This window comes from Pipistrellus hanaki (genome assembly GCF_964339955.1).
Source record: "Pipistrellus hanaki genome assembly, chromosome: 5".
NCBI classification, from domain to species: Eukaryota; Metazoa; Chordata; class Mammalia; order Chiroptera; family Vespertilionidae; genus Pipistrellus; species Pipistrellus hanaki.
Window position 1 is genome coordinate 25,967,057 of NC_140507.1, and position 18,126 is coordinate 25,985,182.

Consider the following 18,126-nt stretch of genomic DNA (forward strand, 5'->3'; position numbering starts at 1 on the left):
ATGTACATACATTTTGTCTGGAACTATACACAGTATGACACAAATAAGACTGTGTCCGAAAAGGCTAAGTTAGTCAGCTAATTAGTTGCAACATTAATAAATTATGTATCATCATGATAAATTTGAGAATAAAACAGCAATAAAGAAAAAATACTCCTATATTTAAAGAGTAAATTTATTGCTATTATAAATGAATAATTGTAAGATGTTTAGTATTCTCTCCTTTATTAAATACAAAGTTGAGAACTAGATTTAATTTAGGTAAAATTAATCACATCTTTGGTCTCACATATAATCCTACCAATTTCAATGGATCATACAATTGTAGAATTAGGTATTCACCATTCATCCTTGTCTAACTTCTCTAACCTTCAATTAAAAAAAATTAAGAGAAACTTGGACTTAATGGAAATTTTTATCTGAACACGAACATAATTTTTTGTATTTATTGGCTGATTTACAAGTTAAGGTTTATTAATAAAAGAATATTACACAATATGGTAGACCAACTATCACTAGATATTAATATCTAAAAGAAATAAAATTTTGTTAGTTTCTATTGTATTAACATTACATATCATTAAAAATGTTTTCTAAATCAGCTTTTTGAAGTTTTATGTTAACTTTGTAAAAGACCACTTCAATTTAACAAATACTTTGATGAAATAAAATTTAACCTCCCCGACAAAACCATCTGACCACCCATTTATTTCCATAAAGTTCAAATCTACAAGTTTACTTTTAGAGCTGTTTCTACAGTCTTTAAAAACAACAACCAAACAGGTCCTAAGTTACAATAATACTAGATCGATCAGTAATGTGGGTTTCATAGCTGCAAATTGAGTATTTAATTAGAAAAATTACAATGCTATTTACAGAACCTTAAAAATGTTATTCCAGGATCACCAGTTTTATTATTATTCATAATCATACTTCACACTCCAATATATACCTTTACCCAGATTAGAAATAAGAGCTACAGATAAACTCTGAGTTTATTTATAACAACTCTCAATGCTAACCACACAAAGTTAATTTGAGTTAAGTGGCTGTGGGCTGAAGATATAAAAACTTAAAGAATCTAACTCCTCAGAACATTTCCCATCATTTTATTTCCTTTACAAAAACTAAGATATTCCTCCTCAGTAGTACCTATATTCCATATTAGAGGAGCCTCAGAGGCTATATTACAATTCTATAACCACTGAAAGTCATCCATTCCCCACCCTCCCCACCCCCCAATTCCTGATTTAAGTAATCTTATTCCACATTTTTAAAGATTCAGTAAAGTTTAGGAAGACTACAGACTCACAGAAGAAAAAAAACTGGGATAGCATAATTGGGATGGGAGGAGGGAAAGGAGAATAGGACAAGAGGAAACAGACAACAGTTAAGGAAAAATATTTTGCAATCGAGACAGAGGACTGGCCTGCCTTTGAATATCACTCCAGCTACATCTTAGTTCTTGGTCTTCATCCACTGTCAACAGCCATTCTGGCTGCATTTCTGAACTGGGCTTTCATGGAGGTGATACATTCACCAGCCATCTTTAGGAAGGTAAATGATTAATTGCACTGTTTTCCCACTGCTGCAAGGACAATGAAAGGGAAAGTAAACTTGTGCACCTCATTTCATATCTAGTTGTAATTTTCCACAAAAAAAGGGGAAAGAAACATACTTTAAGGTTACCAGGTCCTTTTTTATTTTTTAGTGTATGTGTGTGTATTATGTCTGTCTGTGTGCTTTCATCAAGACAGTTATTATAAAAATCCCAATCTCCAAATCATCATCAAGTTAACAATAATTTCTAACTTTAAATATTCTAACCACAAATACTGTATCAACATGGAATATTTATAGTTTTCTCTGAACATCCCTTTTAATTATATTTAAATTGATTTAATAAAATTATAAAGAAAAAACAATGTGATTTAGAATTCTGATTTCCAAACATAAAAATCACTAGCAGAAAAATTTAATGTATAATTTTTTGTGAATATCTCTAAAGTCTACAAAGGAATTCTATTCTGATATCTCCTAACTAAGATACAACACAGGGTGGTTTTGACACCAAAGGTCTAAAGTAAAGGATCATGGCAGTTTTATTATTTGCCTTTGTAAGTAACAAAAAGAGGGGCAAACACACTTTTGTGTGTTAGAACTTAAATTCACTTCCAAAACACCTCAAGAAATAATTTTACAAAGATCATTCTAAAACATAAAAGTACAAAGTTGGTGTTTTTGGAGGGTTGTGTAAAGAGGTTGAGCACACAGATTAAAGAAAAATTATTACAGATATATTTCTTAACCCACCTGCTATCAGGTCATCAAGAGTGTCGGTAAGCGTCTGGGCTGGAGTTGCAACCATTAGTCCATCTGGTTCTTGAACTAACAGCCCCTGATCATGTCCAGTAATAGCAATCTGAGGCTGTCCTATAATCTGATGATTACCTGATACTTTGTGAAGTTCAAGAGAATTTGTCCCATTAGAACCTAAGTCACTGGAAAAGTTAGACTGTGGAGATGATAAAGGCTGGACTGGGACAAAATCAATTTGTTCTGCAGATGGTGGAGACTGTTGCTCATCATCAACATCATTATCTTTAAATAAGATTGTGTCAACCTGAGGTAACTCTGAAAAGTGATCCTCTAGAAGACTACCATCTCCTTCCCCTTCTGGGAAGACTCCTCTATGAGAGCACTGCTGGTGCAGAGATACTGCGTCTTTCTGACCTTTGGTTTCCAAGTATTCTTTGGTAAATTGTTGCTGTGTTTTCATCTGCAACTGCCTTTCCACTTTCTGCAGCTCTTTCAGTATTTTCTTCTTCTTCTGGACTTGCTCTTCTCTGTTCTTTTTAAGTTCTTCTATCTTATCTTTGTTCAGAGGTTCACCTTGAATTAACTCCAATGACTTAAGCTGTGCTTTTTCAATAGCGCTAATTCTTTGTCCCAGTTCATTCAGCTTGCCTTCAGTCTCCTCTACTATGCACTCCAAAGGTTGGTATGGGTGAAAAGGTGGCAGTACGTCCTGATCTGCTACCTGCAGGGAACTGGACTTCTGCTTGGATGTACCTAAGCACATGAAAAATGTTTGAAAAAGTGCCATGCTAAAAAAAAAAAAAATCAGCTCCCCCTCCCACACACATGGACCTCCCTCCCAAACCCTTATAACTAATGCTGTAGAATGAATGTTTAAAGATTCACAGAGTGGTAGGTAAAGGCTATACTCATCTATTTAACAGCACAAACTAGGATGTTGTCAATTGAAAAAATGAAATTTTTAATAAAAAGTTTGATCTTTAAAACAGGAGGATTTTGGATTAAGACAGGTCAGGATGAAAATAAAATCAAAGAGGAAAAGAATCTTAAAATTCTGCTTATTTGACTAGACTTCTTAAAGAATATCAAATCTAAAGCATTATCAAAATAGTGTTAAGATACCATTAATATTAGCTTAACTGTTCAATTGTTCTTTGCACAATATTAACTGTGCAAGCAAAGATTACTACAAGAAACAATAACTTGTAGATGAAAGTAAAGTGTTTTTCAAATTGCCAAAATGCTTCTCTTAATATATCAAAATGTAACATGAAATTAGTTTTTTCAAGATATATACTTCTAAAATTTTCCATCATCTTTAATACTTTTGTACATGAACACTAATATTAAAAAAAGCATTTTTTCTGAGTTTAAATAAACTTTTAATGTAAGCATCTATCAGAGGAAAACGATGTTACCTAGGAGAAAAATAATATTTTCCATATAAGAGTACTCATATTGACAATATATTTAAAAATAAAGTAAATGTATATTATTTTAAGATTTTGAAATACATTTAAATTAAGTTTTTTCCTCATGACAAAATAATTATCAATATTAATAGTCCTAACATTTGGACATAGAGTGGAGGACACATAATAATTACTGCTTTAATTCAAGGCTTAATCCTTTTATTTAGGAAGAACTGGGACTATCTACATATATAAAAGCCTAATATGCTAATTGTCCCTTCGACAATTCAAACAATCACTATGATGTACACTGACCACTAGGGGGCAGATGGTTTGACTGGCAGGTTAGCTTGCTCCTGGGGTCCAGATGATTGGGACTGGGCGAGACTGTCCGGATATGCCCTAGAGAGCCCTCTTGCAGTCCCTCCCCAGCCCTGATTGTGCACCGGTGGGATTCCTCAGCCTGGTCTGTGCCCTCTTGAAATCTGGGACCCCTTGGGGGAGGTCGAAGAGCTGGTTTAGCCCAATCCCCACAGGCCAGGCCAAGGGACCTCACCGGTGCATGAAATCTGTGCAAGGGGCCTCTAGTTCAGTAATAAAAAGGAACAAACTAATGATATATTCTACAACATGGATGAACTTTGAAAATATCATACCAAGTCAGTGATTTTCAACGAGGGTGTCACCACAAAAATTTTAAAAACATGAAATATCTGACTCTTTAGTCAGACGCACTGACCTCTTTCCCCTTCAATTGTCAAATAAAATAAATATTCTAAAATAGATGGTGGTGATGGTTGTACAACTCTGGAAATTTATTAAAACTCATTGCATTTTACATTTAAAGTGAGTGAACTTTATAGCATTTATTTATTTATTTATTTATTTATTTATTTATTTATGTGTGTGTGTGTGTGTGTTGTGTGTGTGTGTGTGTTAATGCTCCCCCTAGGATATTTTTCCGTTGATTTTTAGAGAAGGTGGAAGGGAGGGAGGGAGGAAGAGAAGGGAGAGACAGAGAAAGAGAGAAACATTTATGTATTGGTTGCCTTCCGCCTACAACCCAACCAGGCCAGGAATCGAACCCACATCCAAGGTATGTGCCCTTGACTGGGAATTGACCCCGAGACCTTTTGGTCTGCAGGCCAATGCTCTAACCACTGGCCAAGGCTACCTAGTTCTTTTTTAACAGCTTCATTGCTGTTTAATTTTAAATACCATAATGTTGCCCTGGCCAGTGTTGCTAAGTGGTTAGAATGTTGGCCTTGGATTCCATTCCTTGTCAAGGACACATACCTAAGTTGTGGGTTTTATCTCTACCTTGGTCCTGATGAGTTCCAGAGGCAACCAATCAATGTGTTTCTCTCATATATCAATGTTTCTCACTCTCTCTCTCTCTGTCTGTCTCTCTCTCTCTCCTCCCTCCCTTCTACTCTCTCTCTAGAAATCAGTAGGGAAAATGTCCTTAGGTGAGGATTAAAAAAAGAACTCAGAAAAAAAAATTAGTTGTCCACTCTTTTGGGTTTATAGTCAACATATATGAATAACATAAACACACTTAAGAATTTAAAAAACAGATTATCCAATGCATTAAGAATGATTCTCAGTCCAAAGGAAAAAAGTCACCCATTAGATGTTAAAATACACTGAATTGCAAGAGGTGACAAAATCACTGAAAAATAAAATCAGAGATTCAACTGCTTCTTTGCTAAAATGGGAGATGTTAAAACTGCAGGTAGCTATAATATCTGCAACATGTTTTATTACTGAAAAAGTTTAACAGTTTTTCCATAAGAAACTGTCTTTAGCAAGGTCAGAAGACCATAGTTCCAAAATCACTGCCATCACTTTAAGAGACTTATTCTTTAAATGCAAACTTAGAAAAATGTATCGTCTATATTCAATTTTACATTTTTATCTGAACAAACTGGTGGAGAAATACTTTATTCTTTCAAAGGAATAGCCTTTAGATTTGTGAGATAATTTTATAAATATTTTCATAAGTTTATATACTAGTAATTCATGGTTTGGTATATTTGTTCAAAGTACCTAATGACAATCAAAAGATAAGAAAAGGAAGGATAACCAGAACAAATAACAAAACAAAAACAAAAAAAAATTCAGTTGTGTGATAAATTCAATGACTTTAGCATACTAAATTTTAAAATTCTGCAAAGACTGAAAACTCCTTTATTTTATTTTTAAAAATATATATTTTATTATTTATTTATTTATTTATTTATTTTTTACAGAGAGGAAGGGAGAAGGATAGAGACTTAGAAACATCCATTAGCTGCCTCCTGCACATACCGGGGATATGCCCGCAACCAAGGTACATGCCCTTGACCGGAATTGAACCTGGGACTCTTCAGTCCATAGGCTGACGCTCTATCCACTGAGCCAAACTGGTCAGGGCCTAAAAGCTTCTTTAAACACTTATTAATTTCAAAACACACTTATATAGTTGATATATACTTTGTATATAAGATTAAGGAAACCCATGTAAGAGTTCAACACTAACCAGACTGGTAATTATATGAACTTATATAATGTTCAAAAATTAAAAATCTATCAAATAATAACATGATCCAAAGTAAGACTAGAATTTTGAGGATAATAACAGTAGAAATGGCCCTTTCTTGTTAATAAATAAGATGCAAGAAGTTTAAAAGACAAGCTTAGTAAAAGTAACTTAACTAAATATAGAAACTATAAGCCCAGAATACTAGTATATGTAGTAGCAAAAACAAAGGATGGTGAAAGTAATGAACAAAAAGCAGTTCTTCTCCAAAGAGCCTAGATACATATATCAAAGCACTAACACAAGCTGTAAGATCAAAAGTAAACCAGGTTGGTGAAAAAGAAATAATATAAATTAATCATTCCCAGAAACTGAAGCAACACCTTCAATTTTGGGGAAAAGAACGTGACAAGTGTTCTTTTAGCAACAATTTCCAGCTAGCAGGAAGGTAGTAAGTAGTATATAAGATGCAAGAAAATAAGAGTTCCATCTCCTTCCAACATCTCCCACTGTCATAAATAAATAAATAAATAAATCTATTCATTGGTAACACTGGATGACATTATAAAGTACTTTCTAGGAATTTAGGAAAATCACCATCTCATCTTTTTTATTTGCTTTCCAATAGAAAAACTTTGTAACAGGAAACCATAATATAGAGTTAGCTTTGAACAAGACCTTTACTTTTTTTTTTTAATGGACAGTGAGGGAATGAGGTGGACATGTACATTCCAAATATTTAGTTTATTACTGAAATGAGTTAATTCTACCAACCATTTTTGTGTCTAAAATAATTAGTATACTGTGTAATAGAAAAATAATGGCTAAGGACAAAATGCATGACATACCTATCAATAGATTTGGTTTCATATTTCTTACTTGGATTTGTCTAATCAGATATAAACTTTGTTCTGTGACCCCTTTGCTTTCATATATCTCTACATAGCACCTTACTAGAATTATTTTTTAGAATCATTAAAAACATCTCTATTGATTTCAGAAAGGATGGGAGAGGGAGATATATAAACATCAATGATGAGAGCGGATCATTGAGTGGCTGCTTTCTGCACCCCGCCCCACCTACAACCTGGGCATGTGCCCTTGACTGGAATCAAACCCAGAACTCTTCAGTCTGCAGGATGACATTCTATCCATGGAGCAAAATAGGCTAGGGCTAGAATGATTTATTTAAAAAAATATTTTTATTGATTTCAGAGAGGAAGGGAGAGGGAGAGAGATAGAAACATCAATGATGACAGAGAACCATTTATCAAGTGACTCCTGCACACCCCCTCTGGGGTATCAGCCCTCAACCTGGGCATGTGACCTTGACCAGAATTGAACCCACAACTCTTCAGTCCTCAGGCTGACATACTATCCACTGAGCCAAGCCGAAGAGGCCTAGAATGATTTTTAAACAGCATTCCCAACTGGGTTTTAAATTGAAATAGAAAAAAAGTTGATGAAGTAGTATAGAAAATAACACAGTACATGAAATGTAGTAGAGTATATATATTACCTAATGGAATTTGTGTTTGGATAAATAGATGGACATTGTGCCCTATGCTTCAATGTTCTTATTGTGGTCATAGTAAAAAACGAAAGCCATTGGCCTGGAATTGGTAATTTTTTCTTTATGTCTAAATATCTGTCTCAAAATTTCCCATATATTTTTATTATATCTTTAATATAGTAAGGTTAACCAAGAGTGTTCAAATTCAGAGCATCTGTGTTACATGCTAAGAGATTAATTCAACCTTCTGCCTTCTAAGCAGTTATAAGTTAAAAGGCATTATTAAATGTGGGTATATGTAATCCATGTAAACATGATTACATAATAGAAATCTACTAAACTAGAGAGTATCAGTAGTAAGAATTGCATAAGAACACTCAATTTCATTCACTATACATATATTTTTCTATACACTGAAAAAAAAAATCCTCACCTGAGGATATTTTTTCCACTGACTTTCAGAGAGTGAAAGTAGGGGAGGGAGAGAGAAAGAGAGAGAGAGAGAAACATTGATGTAAGAGAGACACATCCACTGGTTACCTATTGAGCACCCTGACTGGGCCGGAATGAACTGCAATCCAGGTACATGCCCTTGACTGGGAATCAAACCCGCGACGCTTTGATACAAAAGCCGATGCTCTATCCTGAGCCACACCAGCCAGGGAATTCGACAATTTTAATGATTTGATACAAAAACTTTTCAGGTACCTATTCCAATAAACAACTCTGGAATATTAAAGCAGTATGTTAACTGAATTCTTACTTTACATTTATATTGCTTTTTTCAACATTTCCTCACCATTCTAGAATACTACTTCTTGGTTAATTTTTTAAAAACATCATTCTTTAATCACATCTTCCTTCTTAAAAATGTTTAATAATTTTCTTTTGCGTTCAGAATGATATATATTGTTAGCCTGGTATTTATTAGTTTACTCAACAAATATTGGAACAAATAGAATAAGCAAGGCATAGTGGACTATACAAAGATAAACAACATAAACCCTGCCCTTTGAGGAGCTTACAGTCTAAAAGAGGAGATAAAAGTATATGAGTCCAAATATAGAGATAAATCCAAGGATTGGCAGACCTGGAATGGGGGGTATAATATAGGTATCCTCAGGCATTACTGGTAGGAGTGTAAACTGCTCTAGCCATTATAGAGAGCAAATTTGTAATACTCTCAGATAAACAGTATGCATTCCTATGACAGACAATTCTACTCCTATATTTATCCCAAAGAAATTCTCACAAAGACCTAGAAGGGGAGTAAATAAGGATTTTCATCACAGCATTGTCTGCGAGAAGTGAGAAGCAACTGGGTCCCCATCACTGGGAGAAAGGACAGGTAAAAAATGGAGGATATACAGGTGAAGCACTGTGCTGCAGGCAGAAACAATAGAGGTAGACACATAAATAGATCTTAAAACAGTATTAATGAAAAAAGTAAAAAACAAAATGGAATTCAGCACAATACCATTCAGTAAATTTAAAATACCCATTAAGTAGTAAACATATTATGAGAATGTGTAAGAACAAAAGAATTTACACATCAACAAAATTTACACTCCCCTCACATACAAAAAAAAAAAAAACAACACAAAAAAAAACTTCCACAGGGCAAGTAAGGGATTGAAAGAGGGATAAAGGGAGTAAGCCAGGAGCCACAATGTCAAAGCACCAGGATTTGAATATGATTAACCCAACCTTCTATACTTGAGTTCCAAAAGAGGAGGAGGGGGCAGGAGTAGGAATGACCATAGCCAGATGGAAGATCCAATAAAGTGCTGTAGGAGTTCAGAGCAAATAAACTACTCCTCTAGAGGGCTTGAGGTGCACAAAAAAGATATAGGTTTTGTTTTAAACCGATATCATTTAAGTGCTTTGTAACAGATTTAAATTCTAAACTGTTAACCTGCACAGGATAGTCCAGTCCTCTCGTTTAGAATCTCTGGAGAACCAGTTAAAACAAATAAATTAGATGCGACAAATGGCTTCAATGAACAAATTTAAAAATTAATTTTGAAAGACATAGGGTTGATATCACTTGTATATCCTTTCCCATCTGAATATTCACAACTATACATAATATAGTTAAATAATGTTGGAAAACTGAGCATATCATTCTCACCTAGTTTCACATTTTATTTACAGAGTGATTCTTAGGTCTCTCAGATGCCGCCTAGAATTGTAAATCCTTGAAAATCAACAATAAATAAGTGAGGTAAGTTGCCTATATCAGGAGATATGGGTCAAGATGAATGGAGCCTAGACAAATGGTGCAAATGGGTCATGAACAAAAAGAATATATGAGTAGTATATAACACCTGGGTAAGATTTAGGGCATGAATATATTTTAAAGGATGCAGGTATGAATAATAAAAAAGATTTATTTAAAACAGACAGAAATAAAAAGTTATAAGAGCTTGTAAAGATGATTGCTAGAAGAGGAAAATGAAGAGTCTTAGAGAATAAGAACCCTTTCTTTATCCCTAATCACATATGCAACACAGATGTTAGGAGAAACAAAAGCATCAAACAACAGTTTCATCATTCAAAGGAACTTCTCTAGAAATATAAATGAGAAGTATTAAAGAGAAAAGCCACCTTAAGGAGAAAAATATAATAATATATATTTAATAATTTAAGATAGGTTTTTTTTTTTACCCCATTGATTCAGTGTGCACTCTGATATCAACTGATTTTTCCTAATTCATAGTGATATAACATTCTATGATGCACATGATTTATCCTAACATTACATTGTAATACATGCATGATCACAGTTCGATCCTGCATAAATATATATATTTGGCTGGCAATGTGACATGGCAGCTGGCAATAGCAAGTGCCCAAGTGTCTAGATAAAAATATTAACTTTTTTCTTCCCTAATAATTTAGAAAAATAAAGGATTCCTTAAAAGCTTAATTTATTTTTATATCATTTAATAAGTAGTAAAACATCAAAATGAAGATAAATACTCCGTACAAGCAAGGTATCTCAGTAAGAAAAAATATGATTACTCACTTGAGTATCAACTTAAAAAATCACTACCTGAACATTTTAGGTTACTTACACATTAAATCTAAATTTAAAATGTTTTACTTGCTCTCCATGCATACTTCACGTCCTTCCTAGCTTATTTCTTGGTTATTTTGTGGTTTGTGTTAATAAAATATATTTTTAAAAGATTTCTTATGTAGTTCTGAATTTCCCTAGCCAAAGTTAGTACAGTTCTATATAGGGTTTAGCCAAACAAGAAACAACAAAAATAGAGGCATTTAATATTTTACTAAAGGCTGTCAACTAGTTATGATGCCAGATTCCTTAATAAGTACATGCTTACTTTGCTTTTTTAAAAAATATATTTTATTGATTTTTTTTTTTTTTTTTTTTACAGAGAGGAAGAGAGAGGGATAGAGAGTTAGAAACATCGATGAGAGAGAATCATCGATCAGCTGCCTCTTACACACCCCCTGCCGGGGATGTGCCCGCAACCAAGGTAAATGCCCTTGACCGGAATCGAACCCCAGACCTTTCAGTCTGCAGGCTGATGCTCTATCCACTGAGCCAAACCAGTTTTGGCTTACTTTGCTTTTTATTTGTTAAGATTAAAAATGTCAGCCTTCATTTTCTTAAAAGTTTAAATAGCTATGTGTCCAATGGAAAGCTGTTAGAATTACCATAAGTCAGAGACACTACAGACATTTTATCTCTAAAATTAATAGTTTAGAAATGAAGTAATCCTTGGTGAAGGCCCTCAATACTCTAAATTACTAAAACTGGCATAATTTGAAAGAAGCTTCTGCTTGTTGCTGTAACAATTACTCCTAACCAACTTTCCTTTAATTTTTTTATTTATTGTTTAAATTATTACATATGTCTCCTTTTCCCCTGATTGACACCCCCTACAAACTTTTCTTAAATCACAGTATTAAAGAGACTAGTACATACGAATACACCTCATTTTGATTTAAAAAATCTAGGACTTGATTATTACATACTGAATGAAATATGCTTATACATTTTTTTAAATGTAGTTTTTAAATGCCTTACAAAGTAACTATTTTCTTATTTTAAAAGTACTTGGATATGACAACTATACATGATTATCAAATCAAGGTACTTTTTATATCTACAAATGAAAAGATAGCAGGAAAATATCAGAGTTCACAAACTTGAGCCCTTTAAATATTATACACTCCTTAATATTCACTTGGATATTATTTATATACTTTTTGATAGTTATTTGTCCAGGTTCACATATTGACAGATGTTAACACACACTATTTTTCATTATGTGAAAGAAACTAAATTTAGTAATTCTTAAAACTTCTCACTCATTGAAATGAATCATTGTTACTAAGACTTAACTAGACAAAAAAATATACATTTTCATTCCTCATATTATACTACTGTTTAGCTAAAGAATTATCAAATGGGAAATGAATAAACTTGTGCTTGATAAACTTGTGCTACTTTAATAAAAAAACCTTGTTTTTTGATTAAGTATTTTCACCTATGTTAAATAAAAATTACACCTAGCAGTATGTTAACAGGAAATAAGAAGTCATTTTTCTTAGTATTTATGTATTTTCTATTTTATAGTCTGTAAGGCTATTAGCATTTTCAGAATTACCTACCTCAATTAATGTATGAACTAATATGGGATACATACTAATGAGTTCATTAATTAGATAATAAAATACCCATTTTAAAGAAATAATTTAAAAACTAACCTTTTTGTACTCCTAAAAGGGCAGGGGAGTTCTCCTGTGAACTTCTGTCAGGCTCTTGGGGAGGTACAACCATGGCAAGAGTATGCATTGGTACACGTGGAACCTAAAAAGCCAACTCAGAAAAAATAATCTCAGATCAAAGAGTAAAACAAAAGCCCACACACTAAACAGAGATCCTGCTTTAGATTTTTTTCATACTACTGATTCACTTGTTTCTTAAAAAAAATAAATAAATAAATTCCACCAAGAACAAAACAGCAAAAAATTCACCTGGAGGGTATTATACTGAGTGAAATAAGCCAGTCAGAGAAAGCTAAGTATCACAAGATCTCTCTCTTGTGTGCAATCTAATGAACCAAATAAACTGATGATCAAAAATAGACCCCGAGTCACAGAAGCATGAGCAGACCATTGAACCTCAGAGGGAAGGCAGGGGAGGGTGGGTGGGAAGAGATCAACCATTGAACTTGTTTGAATGTATGCATAATGGGTGGACACAATGGTGTGGTGAAAGCCTGGGGGTGGGAGGAGACAGGAGAGGGCTGGAGGAAGTATTTCACTAAGGAATAATTTCTAAGAATATTGATTGGACAAACTCAGACAATCTACAAGTAAATGACTAAGGTAAGTGGAATATTACTCTCTAGCTAAGAAGAAAGCCTTGCTGGTTCCAATTATAGCTAGGAGTACAATTCACATAATCACTGGCCAATTTACCCTTGTTCAAATTCCATTTGGGTCAAAAGAAAGAAAAATTCCACATGACTCGTGAGTTGGAGTATTTTAGCAGTACTCAGGATAATTTTGAAGACAAAAACAAGATTTCACTAAACTGTATGCTTAATACATTCTCTATATTCTCTCCATATTTTTAGGTAGGTTTAAAAATTACTTTAAATTACTTTTGGTGCATATATCCTGATTAATCATACTTTGCTAGTTGACAAAATAGTTAACTCTAGTATAAATAATAGTGTCTTGGGAAGTATTAAGGAAAAGCTTTTTATTTGGTTCAAAATTATGCTTAATACATTCATGAAAAAACAAACGACCCTAAAACTTAGTTGTAGTAAGATGAGACTTTGGAATATTTATATTTATATTTGGTTGTTTTTTTTTTTTTTTTAAAAAAAACACAAAACACACTATTTTTAGTAAATAAGATAAAAAAATTTCCATGAATTTTTGAATAAAAGAAACCATAAGAACTTAGGATCATGTTTATCTCAATATGGAATAGAAAAAAGAAAAACCATTTTTTCTTAAAACAAATTTAAACAAAAATTCCCAACAGGTAAGGATAGTTATACGTAGTTTCAGATAAGTTCTGTTTTACTTTACCTGAGATTGATCTTGAGAAGGTGGAGTGAGTACAGATACATCTGTAGTAGGAACTGATAGAACATTGTTTGGATAATCCAACAGATAAGAAACAACATTAGTATGGCCACCTTTTGCAGCTTCAATGAGCATTGTTGAGCCATCCTGAGAAAAAGTGACACCATCATTATTATTTATAAATTTCTTCTTATATGATTACTATACACATTTAGTTTCTTAGCAACTCATATAAAATAAAAACTCATTAAAGAGTAATGAATATTAATCACTAAGAAATCAAACATTTTAATAGCTACATATATATACATGTGTATATATAATTTATTTATTCACTTATTTTTTAGTAGAATACCTTGAGTCGATGAGTAGGGTCAGCCCCATGAGCCAAGAGTAGTTCAACAACTGCCAGGTGACCTCCTGCACATGCCAGCGAAACCACTGTATGATCATTATTGGCTGTAGCCCTATTCACATTGGCACCTTCAAGTAGAAATAAATAGCAATCTTAGCAAAAGTTGGAATCAAGCCAGTACACAGACAATATCATTTTAAAGATCTTTTGAACTATACAGACACAAAAAAACACAACAATCATTATTGTAGAGTTTAAAAAATTTTCACAAAGTGAACACACCTGTGTCGCCAGCACCCAGATCAAGAAACAGAACATTACCCACATACCAGAAGTTCCACCCTGTGCCCCCTTTCAGTCAGTACCCACCCCTCAATATTATTACTATTCTGACTCCAGACTGGTTTTAGTTTTTGATCTTTATATGAATGAAGTCATACAGTGTACTCTTTTGTTTGTGTCTGGCTTCTTTCGCTCAATATAATATTTGTGAGATTCATCCTCATTGTTGCACGTAGTTGTAGTTCGTTCATTCAATATCACTTTTTAAATGGAAAATCTAGAAGACTAAGATTAATAAATATATATGGGTTAACATAAGCATCAAATAATACCATTTTATGTAACTTTTAAAATGTTTCAAAGACATTTATCTATTTCTAGAACGTGGCAATATAGCCAGGTCTTAAAGTAGAGATAACAAAACCATATTTAAGGGAAATATAATTCTTCATATTGTGTATTTTAAGAGTCAGAGGGATGTGAATATGAAGAGAAGACAAGATTATCCAAATATATTATCTCAAAGACTATTTAGTAAGTTGCTAAATAACTTTGTACAGTATGACCTGAGGCAAACCTAAAGGCACAATCTTTTCTTAACCTGTTTTTAAAAATTTGCTTTTTGCCCCTGGGAAAAAAGAAACTGTATTTTAGTTCAGTCATCTTTTACAGACCTTAAAGGGCTAACCTAGATAGTTAAGACTATAGCAATATTCATTCTTCTCTTCCTTAATTCCAAACTTACTTAATGAGGAGAAAAATAAATCTATGGGTAAAATTATTATCAATTTATTTAATTTTAAGAAATATCTAGCTGAACCTAATCCTTGGGAAAGACAAGACACATCAATAAACATCCTTCATTTGCAACATGAAATTATTTTTAAAGTTGTTAATAATAATTTACTTTAAAAAAATATATTTTTATTGATTTCAGAGAGGAGAGGGAGAAAGACAGATACATCAATGATTGAGAGAGAATCATTTGATCAGCTGTCCCCTGCACACCCCAAACTGGGGACTGAGCTTGCAACCTGAACATGTGACCTGCTGAGGAATCCAACCATGACCTCTTGTTTCATAGGGTGATGCCACGCCTGCCAGGAGGTTAATAATACATTTAGATTGTAGACAGTTTAGTAGTTACTACAGCCTAGAAAAACTATAATCAATGTGTTCCTACTCCTGACAAGCTTAATGATATGCTTAGCAGGGTAGTTGGGTATGAAAGGAGCATGAGAAAACTTCAAAGGTTATCCATCTGTTTATACTTATGTACGGTTGAGGTACATAATTTTTACAGAGTATATTATAGCATTATATACATAAATAAAATCAGGACTGCTTGAAGCCAGGCCTGTTGGGAGGAGGAGATGGCGGGCGATTGGCTGGCAGGCCTTGCCCTCATTTGGTGGGGGTACCGATCAGGGTCAGAGGTGGGGGGAGGGGCCATGGGAGGTTGGCTGGCTAGCCCTGCCCCTGATTGGTGTGGTAGGGGCCCATTAATGGTGGGCCAGGAGCAGGGAGGCTGATACGGTGGGGAGGGGCTTATATGGGGTGGGTGGTGGGGGCTCATCAGGGCGGGGCCAGAAGTGGGGGCTGCAGGAGGCTGGCATAAAGCCCCACCCCCTATTAGGGTAGAGGGGCTGTTTGGGGCTGTCAGGGGCTGGGCCAGCCAGGGGAAGGGACTGTGGGCCAATAGAGTAATGGGAGCCCATAGGGCAGTGCTGGCTGGGGGCAGGGGCTGCAGGCTAATCAGGGTGGTGGGAGCCCATCAGGGGCGGACCAGCAGGGGGGGAGGAAAGGGCTGCAAGGGGGGAATGTTGGCCGGCTGGCCCCACCCGATTGACCAGTTCACTGGCCGCAGTGGGCATCATAGCAAATGGTCATTACAGTTGTTACTTTGTTTCAGTCACTGGCTTTTTATATGTATAGGCTAGAGATCCGATGCACAAAATTCATGAAAGTGTAGGCCTTCCTTCACCCAGCTGCCAGCACTGGCTTCCCTCTGGCACCACCTTCCCTCGCAGCTCTGACTTCATCTGGAAGATTGTCCAAAGGACGTCTGGTCTAATTAGCATATTATGCTTTTATTATTATAGATAGGTTTTAGCGTTGGCCAAGTAGCTCAGTTGATTAGAGCATTGTGCTAGTATACCAAGGTTGTGGGTTCAATCTCCTGTCAGGACACATAAGAATCAACCAATGAATGTACAAATAAGTGAAACAACAAATCGATGTTTCTTTCTCTCTCCTTCTAGAATCAATAAATAAAAAATTAAAAAAGAAAAAGATAGGCCTTACTTGGTAGCAAAAATGTGATATAAAGAAAATAAACCTTGTTTTATCTAATTAAAGAAATATTTTATATTAAAATGATAAAATATCTATTATACTGCACAAAATAACAGTTTTATTGGAATAGAGATAGAAAATTTTTATTTTAATAACATGGCATTACCTGAGTAGACCTTCCTTGTATTTTGCCATCCTATCCTGGAGTTTTTCATCAGATGCCCGAGTATCTCTAACTATAATACACAGAGTTAGACTGAACCAAATGAAATTGCTGATATTATACACCATTTTTTGATGTATAAAATGACAATTTTATATGGTTCAACCTAACATGAGTTCAGCATGTTTCACTTTTCTACAGTAAACAGTATTGAACTACCTTGTCATCCATCATTTGAACTTCTTTGTATAAATACAATCAAATAAATACAATAATAATACCTTTGTATACTTGATTAATTCAACTGTCCCATAAACAACAGCAGCAGACTTTCCCCCTTCTACCTCCTCTTACCTCCAGCAGAACTGCCTTGTAATCATTAAGTGTTGAACAATATCTACTAAATATACCTGGACATTTACATTTGGCTTTTCCAACTTTTGGGAGTAACCACCTGCTATTTGTTTGATAAAAACTTCAAACTCAAAACTAATAAAGATCCCAATAAGTATCTCACGAACTCAATGATTACCAAGTAAAATAGAGCAACACGGGACTAGAATGTAGTACTTATGCTTCAGGCAAAGTAGCTTTAACATAAATTACAACAGTTTAGGATTTTTTACCCCCAGAAATTGTAGCCTCTTGGAAATGATCACTTGTACTTTCTTTACCTTTGCTAATAAGAAACTGCACAGTGCACAAATGACCAGCTCTTGCAGCTTTCATCAAAGGTGTTCTTCCACCTTCAGATTCATGTTCCTATTAAAGAAACAAAAATAATCCATCAATAAAAACTCATTAAGCATCAGTTTTAAATACTTAGTATCAATGACATAGATATAATGAAAATTTAATACTTACTCCATATAGTCACTTATACAACCTACCTCAATTCCTCCAAAATATAGGATTAATTCCAGTCCACATTAGGAGGTATAATCTTTTATGGTCAAGTTCAGTTTTGTATACCAAACTATGACCATTAAAGATAATACTTATGTTTAGTTTGAGCCCCAAAGAGAAATCTCTGCATTTTTCTATTCCTAAGATTAAAAAGATATTCCGAACTATTCATCTGAACTGTGATAAAGGTGCCTTAGTATTATGAGGTGATTAGGAGGATATTGATCTTATTATATCAGGATTCAATAAGAACTCTATCATAGGATAGAAACCAATCCCTGA

At 34.1% G+C, this 18,126-nt stretch overlaps 1 protein-coding gene across 5 annotated transcripts in view; it reads right to left on the minus strand.

The window, feature by feature from the left end:
- LOC311623135 (ankyrin repeat and KH domain-containing protein 1) overlaps window positions 1-18,126 on the minus strand; it is a gene marked incomplete at its 3' end in the record, with an annotated part of 113,716 nt that overhangs the window by 31,551 nt on the left and 64,039 nt on the right. For all 5 annotated transcript variants that reach the window (XM_084884921.1, XM_084884924.1, XM_084884925.1 and 2 more), the window contains 5 exons: window positions 17,613-17,700; window positions 14,199-14,326; window positions 13,847-13,990; window positions 12,506-12,608; window positions 2,314-3,072 (listed from right to left, as the gene is read on the minus strand). In XM_084884921.1, the coding sequence (XP_084741047.1) occupies window positions 2,314-3,072; window positions 12,506-12,608; window positions 13,847-13,990; window positions 14,199-14,326; window positions 17,613-17,700 (1,222 nt within the window). The remainder of the gene's footprint in view (window positions 1-2,313; window positions 3,073-12,505; window positions 12,609-13,846; window positions 13,991-14,198; window positions 14,327-17,612; window positions 17,701-18,126) is intronic.